The sequence below is a fragment of the Nestor notabilis genome, unplaced genomic scaffold (assembly GCF_000696875.1).
Source record: "Nestor notabilis isolate BGI_N333 unplaced genomic scaffold, ASM69687v1 scaffold4586, whole genome shotgun sequence".
Taxonomy (NCBI): domain Eukaryota; kingdom Metazoa; phylum Chordata; class Aves; order Psittaciformes; family Psittacidae; genus Nestor; species Nestor notabilis.
Genome location: NW_009931462.1, coordinates 107359 through 116021, shown reverse-complemented (window position 1 = coordinate 116021; position 8663 = coordinate 107359). Strand labels below are relative to the sequence as shown.

The 8663-nt window shown below is 48.9% G+C and overlaps 1 protein-coding gene across 2 annotated transcripts in view; it reads left to right on the top strand.

The window, feature by feature from the left end:
* Nucleotides 1–4843: 4843 nt before the first annotated feature.
* NDEL1 (nudE neurodevelopment protein 1-like 1) overlaps nt 4844–8663 on the top strand; it is a 16011-nt gene continuing 12191 nt past the window's right edge. For both annotated transcript variants that reach the window (XM_010015921.1, XM_010015922.1), the window contains exons 1-3: nt 4844–4943; nt 6337–6490; nt 7974–8122. In XM_010015921.1, the coding sequence (XP_010014223.1) occupies nt 4858–4943; nt 6337–6490; nt 7974–8122 (389 nt within the window). In that variant the 5' untranslated portion in view covers nt 4844–4857. The remainder of the gene's footprint in view (nt 4944–6336; nt 6491–7973; nt 8123–8663) is intronic.

Genomic DNA, 8663 nt, shown 5'->3' with positions numbered 1-8663 from the left:
TTCTGTAGCTCACCCTTACGTCAGTGAGTTGTGTTGAGGCTGTGAGGGGGGGGGAGTGGATTCCTGACTCTGGGAAGGGGTGGGTAGAAGTCAAAACATCGTGTTATGTTTCAAGCTTAGTGTTTTGCTCTGACACTTGATCCAGCAGTGGCTGCCTCCAGTCCCATGGAGAGCCTGGGAAGCTTTTTTGGGTCCTATGTTACGCTTCAAGCTGTGTTTGTATTTTCATGACTTAGCTGAAAGGTGGCTCCATAAAGATTGCAGGTTGGCCTTGAATGCAAGATTCCTTCAGCTACTTGAAAACTGCTGTCTGTGTGGTAGTTAATTCTACTACATATTGGATTCAGCTTTTGGCTCTCGTAATGCCCAGAGGACACTGAGCATCTCACTTGTGAGGATGCTTTTGGAGGTGGGAAACCACATTTGTCCTGTACAAACCCCAGTGGACTGGGGAAGTTCTTAGCCTACTGCAGAAGTTCTTAGCCTACTCGCTGCGTTCTTTTAGAGTGATGGCAGTGTGGAAAAGCTGTTCCGCTTTAACGGTGGAGAATTACTCTCTCCCACTGACTGGGTATGGGGGGGCTTGAAAGGAGCCACCGTGTTCTGAACATAGTTCTTGTTTGAATGCTGCTTTGGATCCTGGAGTTGTGCCCGTGTAGCTGAGTTTTCCCAGGGCGCTGTGTGAATGCTGAGCTGTCTTTAATGAATTCAAGTGGGCAGCAGCATAAGCCTGCTCTCATTTTCCCTGGAAGACGCTGCTGCATTGTCTTGTCTGTATCCTGAAAGCCTCAGTGTTTTTTGTCAAAGGCTGGATTCTGCAAGTGCCACGTATGCAAAGAAGCCCATGAATAGGAAGGGCTCGTCGTGCTGGTTCTCAGCTCCCCACATAATGCCCAGAGGTGGGGCAACGGGCTGAGGCAAAGCAGTTTTTGTTGAACTCTGGTATTCTGTTGACATCCACTCTCCCACATGTGAGAGGTTCAAACTGCCTGGTTATGTTCTGATCATGCCCAGGAGTCGTGTTCTGCCAGGCATGTGCACTATGCCTTAAACAGCGAAAGCAGGTAGAGGTTGGCAGAAGGGAAGGGATCCCCTCGGGCCTTGTGTGTGCTCGTGGCAGGTCTGGAAGCTGTCTGCATCTCCCAACTCTCAGGCTGGTGTTGTGGCCATGGACCACCTTATTGGCAAAGTGTATTTGTGCTCTTAACTCTTTCGCTTGCCTCTCACTCATATGAGGGAAGACAAGTGATGTGACTGTGTACCAAAGCGGGATATGGATGTTGGAGGGTAGCACTGCACCCTGGTGTCAGCATCTAACGGGGGTGCTTCTGCAGGACAGTGAGCAGGTCAAACATCCATGCTGATGGCACTGGGAATGATAGTGGACAAGGGGCCTGGGTGGTCGTGAACCTTCTTCACCCAGGCGGGCAGGGGATGGTAGGCTTGGGAAAGGCCAGCCTGCACCCACTGCAGGGATTGGGAAAGGGGAGCTGCTCTGAGAGGCCTGAAGCACCCCAGGGCTGAATCTCTTCCCTTCACTGTCTAAAAGGAGAGGGTCTTTGACAAACATAAATCTCCCGTGTGGGCAATTGGTGAGTCTGTGAGTCCCAGGCAGCCCTTCCCATGGCTCAGACGCTGCCCTGGGTGCAGGGAGGCCCCGGCTGTGCATTGCCAGGGGTGTGAGTGAGCAGGCAGGAGCCCTGGCCCCAGCCATCCCTTAGCTCTGCTACTTCTAGGAAGTGATGTAAGATGCTTCTTTGTACAGATGTTTTTCTAAGCACATCCTGTATTGTGCTGATGGGTGGCTGCCTGGCTGTTCACCTTTTGAGGTCAGCTCCTCTGGAGCAGTGGGAGCTGACTCCGTTGTGTGTGTCATTTATTGTGGGTAGAATGTGCTTCTTGGTGATCTAAGCCTCTTGGAATGTGCTGGGTGAGAGCTGGATGCCGTGGAGGGCAAGGTCAGCAGGGTTTTGGTGCAGAGCTTTCAGAGAGGTCGGGGCAGGAGGGATGCTGTGGGCAGCATGCAGCAGTAGCTGAGCTGTTCACCTCTTCCTGGCCATCCCCAATGGTGGTTCAGAGCTGCTGCAGGTCTCTGCTCACCTGAGTGCTCCTGCCTGCAAACCCAGGACAGTCTGGGAGGTGATTCATGGGCTCTGCCTCTACTGCAAAAGGCTTTGGTGTAGGACTTGGGATCTGCCCTGTGCTGGGATTCAGCTGCCTTGGTAATAGATGACTCCTGAAGCAAAGGCACCCAAAGATGTCTTTATCCAAGGAGGTGCAGCAGGACTGGCAGGACACGTGCTGCGGGAGCTCAAGCAGCTCCATGGCTATGGGGTCTTCTCTCGGTACAGGGCAGTGCAGAGCAGGGAACACCATTGATGTTCTCGGGCAGCACTGAGACCCGTTCATGACAAACTCCTGTGAGGAAAGGCTGAGAGAGTTGGGGTTGTCCAGCCTGGCTCCGGGGAGACCTTATTGTGGCCTTTCAGTTCTTGAAAGGGGCCTATAAGAAAGATGGGGAGAGACTTCTGTGGGGTCTGTTGCAATAGGACAAGGGGTGATGGTTTTAAACCAAAAGAGGGAGATTCAGGCTGGACTTGAGGAAGAAATTCCTTACACTGAGGGTGGTAAAACCCTGGCTCAGGTTGCCCAGAGAGGTGGTGGATGCTTCATCCCTGGGGACATTCCAGGCCAGGCTGGGATATGGTTCTGGGCAACCTGATCTGAAGATGTCCCTGCTCATTGCAGGGGGTTGGACTGGATGAGCTTTAGAGATCCCTTCCAACCAAACCATTCTGTGATTCTACAGTAAGGCTGTAGTGTTAAATAAACACACTGCAAGAGGAGGGTGTTTTTGAGGTGCTCTGGACAAATTTGATGTGGTGTCTTTGAACTATGACAGCTAGAGGCTCAGCTGAAGAACAAACGTGCCACTTCTGCTCTGCTTTATTTGTGAGCTGAGTGCCAGGCTCTGAAGTGAGTGTGTCTGTCCTCTCGTGAAAGCATGGGATTGTTTTGTCCCACTTTTAGGTGGCTAAATGTGGGTCACAGATGCAGGACATATTAGTGTGACAATTTCAGGCCTGAAGGGACAGCATTGGCTATTGATGCCTGTCAGAGTGTGAAAGTCAGGACTTGTAGGTCAGCTGTTATTGATGAGCCTGATGCAAGTGTTGTTTAGAACCTCTGCTTTAAACAGAGAAATAGTTGGTTTCAGCTTATTCATTTCTGGGTGTTAATAAGAGGATTTGAGTTGGCTTTAGGGGAGAGAAAAAGATGCCTGCTTGTAAAAGAGATGTGGGATTGCCTGGGGAGAGCTCAGAAGTGGTACACAGTATGGTGCACCTCCTGGCTCTGGTTGGGAGCTGTGTCCATCTCAACACTTGTCTTGGTCCTGCTGTTCATGCCAAGACTGTGACCTTCACTTCGTCATCATCATCAGCTTCTGAGAGCTGGTGTGTGTCAGGGCCCCAGATGTCTTGTGTCCCCCTGGACTGTGTCTTGCTCCGTTACTGAGCAGCAGGACAAAGATCCGTGATGGGTTGTGTTGCTCACACTGGCTCCCAGCCAGGCAGGGCTTCAGTGGCATCCAGTGGCTCTGAGAGCTGAAGAAAGGAGGTCCTCATCTAGAGAGTGGGGTTCCCCCTGCCTCAGCCTGAGAGGCTGGTCCTCCAGACACTTCCAGGCTGTAAGCACTGTTGTATGGGCCCTTCATTCCAAGAGGGACATTGAAGTGCTGGAGCAGGGCCAGAGAAGGGCACTGAAGCTGGTGCAGGGCCTGAAGCACAAGTGTGATGAGGAAGGGCTGAGGGACCTGGGGGGTTTAGTGTGGAGAAGAGAAGGCTTAAGGGGGACCTTATCGCTCTCTACAACTGCCTGACAGGAGGATGGAGCCAGGAGGGGGCTGGTCTCTGCTCCCAAGGAACAAGGGATGGGACAAGAGGAAATGGCCTCAAGCTGCACCAGGGCAGGTTTAGATGGAGCTGAGGAACAATTCCTTGCCCAGAGGGTGCTCAGGCATTGGAACAGGCTGCCCAGGGCAGTGCTGGAGTCACTGTCCCTGCAAGTGTTCACACCCCGGGTAGCCAAGGCCTCAGTGCCAGGGGTTAGTAGTGGCCTTGGCAGTGATGGAGTAAAGGTTGGACTGGATGAACTTAAAGGTCTTCTCCAACCCAGCTGATTCTGTGATTCTGTGACATGATCATGTAATTTTATGACTGAGACTGATCTTTCTTATGTCTGAGAGGACAGAGGGAACAAAACTATGTGGATAACTCTGTTACCTGCCTGTTTTCTACAGGAGCAGGAATTAGCAGGGCCTGAACACGGGACAAGTGAATTGAATTCGAATCTGCAACAGAGTGTTATTGGGTGACCTCAGAGTGTTTGTCCTCCTCCCTTACCTGCCTCTGCAGCTCTGACAGGAGCTGTAGTGTGCATTGCTGGGCTGGCATCAGGAGGCAAAATCCCTTTAAGAACCTTTTAGGAATGAAAGTGGAAGCTGTGATAACTGTACTTTTTACTATCCTTACCTGCTGTTGTCCTGGGTGGGCCAGTGGCATGAACTGCTGCTTCAGTGGCAGGTACAAAACACAACCAGCACTTGTGGGGGGGTTGGAGGGTGCTGCAGGCACTGCTCCCGGCTCTGGGTGAGATCACAGTGCCTATGGGCAGATCTGCAGAGGGCTGCCCCTCTGGGCTTGCAGCCAGCCCGCTGACACTGCCAGACTTGCATGCCCTGGACAGCAAGGCTGTGCTGGTGAAGCCCAGTGTGTGGGAGCAGTCTGGGGGGGACGATCAGCCTGTCTCTTTATCCTGAGTGTATTATATGTTTGTATCCTGCAGGTCATATTGATCATGGACAGTGAAGAAATCCCAACTTTCTCGAGTCCAAAGGAGGAAACTGCATATTGGAAAGAGCTTTCCTTGAAGTACAAACAAAGGTACTGTTGGATATTCACAGGCTGGATTTGGTTCTTAGTGCCCAGAGCATTGTTTAATCTCATTCTCTCCAAGGCCACACCAAAGTGGGTATTAGACAAGATCTCTGCATTTCCAGCCTGGTGGGAGCTGAGGGTTTCTGGCACAGTGTTACCATCCCATGAACTCTAGGCTGTGTTTTGAGCATGTCTGAGCAAGAGCAGAACTCTTTCGCCATCATGCGCATCTTTGTATAATTAAAGTGCTGCCTTAAATAGTATCTTGATGTTTTATCATGGAAGGTGCCTTTGGACTGGCTGTGTATGATTACTGTTCCCTTGAGCTTCTTGTAGTGGAATTACTGGTATGAGAAGTGGCTGATTTGGTGTCTGCTGCAATTTATTGAAGTGTGTTGTACCTCATAGTCCAGCCTGTACCAGGGCTCTGTACCTGTTAGGGGGCACAGGGCTTTCAGGCTATGGAAAACAACTAGGGAGGTTGCTGCCTTGTGCGATGCTGTGCTGCTTCTGGGGTGGGGATTGTTTGGGGATTGATTTTGCAGTGGGGGGCATTGGAGGCTCCCTGTTCATTTTCTTTGCAAAGCTTGCCTTGCATTCAGTGTTACTCAGGTGTCATTGAAGTGAAGCCAGTTGGGCCTCTCCCAAGCCCAAGGTGTAAGTTGTTATTTTGCTTGGTTTTGGGGGGAAGGCATTGGGCACATGTCCATGTGGAGAACCCCAAGTCTTGGGTGTAAGAATGTTCTGTCTCAGACACCAGTGGACATGCTGATTCCTAAAGCCTTGTTCATTTTCTCGGCTGTTTGCTAAGAGCTGAGCTATTATGTATGCTAAAGATGTGAAATTAATAAGAAAAGTATGTGGAGTGGCTCCTTCTAGCCATTACTAATTGGCAGTGGTGTCAGGGAGGTGGGGGCAGGTCCTGCTGACGGGCTCAGCAACCCCAGATTCAAACCTTCACACTTTGCAAGAACCTTCAATTTCCAGGTACTGCAGACCCCCAGCAACTGATGTTCTCTCTTACAGGTCTTGACCAAAATGAGGTTAAATGTTTGCTGAATTCATTGACTCTCTCAAGGCTTTAGCAGTGGAAGCTAATGGAGTACAAAGCGGTTTTCAGACTCCCATGAATCCTGTAAATAGCCTTGAGACAAGTGCATATTCACACATGCATTTAATGTAGCTGTTTGGTTTGATGTAGGAGAATTAATTTCCTTTTATTGCTAAGCTTGATGTAATTTCTTCATTTCCCCATCTTTCTTTTTCCCCTCGGAGGTCTATGGATGACACTTCATTACTTTAAAACTCCTGTTTCTTTCAGTTTATTATTTTAGGAGATCTGTGGATGTTGTTTTAATTTGGGAGATGCTTTTCAACTGATGAAATCTTCTCCTTACAGCTTCCAGGAAGCTCGTGAAGAGCTGGCTGAATTTCAGGAGGGAAGCAGGGAATTAGAAGCTGAGTTGGAGGCACAGCTAGTGCAGGCTGAGCAGAGAAACAGAGATTTGCAAGCAGATAACCAAAGACTGAAGTATGAAGTGGAAACATTAAAGGTAGGTCTTGCATGTAATAGCATTGCTGCTTCTTACAGATATGTGTTGGATCTCTATTTGTTGTCTGTTCTGTTCTTGATCACTGAATATCCAACTGAAGTAAAGGAGCTGTCTGTTTAAGATCCACACTTCACTGTGGCAGGGGCTCTAAATAAGGCCAGCCACTTCCCAGGGAAATTTCTGGTGGATTTTTTCTTGTTCACATCATGAAACTTTCGTCATGGAGTTTGTTTGAATTCTCAAGGCTTTGCCAAGCAGTAGTTGTATTAGTTACACAAACAACATTAGCACAGCAACAGGAGGGCAACACAAGCAGGTTATGTCAGAGCACTGCGATGTCATTCTTTGCAAACTAGCTGTTCTATCCAGAAGGTCTCCTTGGCTTGATGAGACCTTGAAGAAAAGCTGAAGATGAGTGATTTGTGCACATCCTTCAGAGAGAATCTCATTCATTCTGAACAGCCATAGCTGTGGAGCCAGGAATTGCATAAGCATATGCATGTGCAGAAGGTAACTTGTAATTGATGCCTCTTTGTTAGCAAGCTCTTGCTTATTTTGGAATCCTGGAGAAGCATCATGTTTTGTATTCTTGGGTTATTTTAGTGAAGGCAAAGCTTAGCAATTTACCCAGGGGAAGTGAAACAGGGGAACTTTAGGTTAGATATAAGGAAGAAGTTCTTCACAGTGAGGGTGGTGAGGCACTGGAATAGGTTGCCCAAGGAAGTTGTGAATGCTCCAACCCTGGAGGTGTTCAAGGCCAGGCTGGACAGACCCTTGGGTGACATAGTTTAGTGTGTGGTGTCCCTGCTTATGGCAGGGGGGTTGGAACTAGATGATCTTAAGGTCCTTTCCAACCCTAACTATTCTATTATTCTGTGATTCTATGATGGAATTACTTGTTCGTGTATCCAGTCCCAGCTACAGCTGAAGGTCAGGGTGTGTTTGATAAGGTGAGCAGTTTTTCCATAAGCCCCTCTCTGTACCCTCAGAGCCAGTGAGTGTGTGGTTGGGAGTGAATTCTTGCAGTCTTTCACAGATGAGCTTGTGGACCTGCAGGTTTTGTAACACATTTCAGTGGCTCTCAGTTTTGCTAGTGGAGATGTCAGTCAATTTCTGGTGACAGTGTGGCAGTGACAGTCAAGGGAGGGGAGGCTGCACAGTTGGGTTTCTGTCTGGCTTCCTACACGTTTAAGACTTCAGAGCAGCTGTCGGTGCAGGCTGTGGGGAGCAGATGCAGGGCTTCATCTCTGTTGTGATGAGATGCCTGTGCACAATGCAGTGTTTGTCACCTTGCACTGTGTCCAGCTCGCCTGCTCAGAACGTGTTCCCTCTGCCTCTCCGCTTACTGCTCTGCATTGCCAGCAATCCCAAATCAGCAGACTGCAGGGAGACTGCAGGGAGGATGTTCCTTTGTCTCATTTCACTGCTGCTGACTTGGAGAGTGTATGTGACTAATGTTTAGCTCACGACTTTTTTCTTTCAGGAGAAACTGGAGCACCAGTATACACAAAGTTACAAGCAAGTGTCGTGTTTAGAGCATGACCTGAGCCAGACACGGGCTATTAAAGATCAGCTGCATAAGTATGTGAGGGAGCTGGAGCAGGCCAACGACGACTTGGAACGTGCCAAGAGGTGAAGGCTGCAAACCTCTTCCTTCCTTAAAGTTTTCACTAGTCTTTTCTTTGCTTCTCAGATTGATCATTTTACTATTCCTCAAAAGGGAAAAGAACAAACATTCAAAAAACCCCAAACATTCAAAAAACCCCAAACAAATCCCAAGACGTGATTCTTTGAACAGTGCAGTTTACCCTCAGAATCATCTTGTCAGGTGATAGCTTTGTTACAGCAAGGAGGGCAGCTCTTTGTGTTCCTGTGAGAAACAAGCAGGCTCAGAGCAAGCCAGGCCACTGCACTGCTTTTGATAGTACCAGCTAGGTGGCTCTTGTATTTGTGATCCTTGTAGCTCAAAGCCCCTTTGAAATAAGAAGCTGATGCTTTACATAGTCCCTTTCAAACAAAACAGGCCAAAGGAATCTTCTTTTCCTTGCACAACAGCTTAATGACTGTAGGGAACAAATGTGTCCTTTATAAATGCATAAAATGAAGAGGCTGCAGTTAGAAACACCCAGTTTGAGAGTAGATCATGCTTCTGTTCTGCTGAATGGGAATTCTG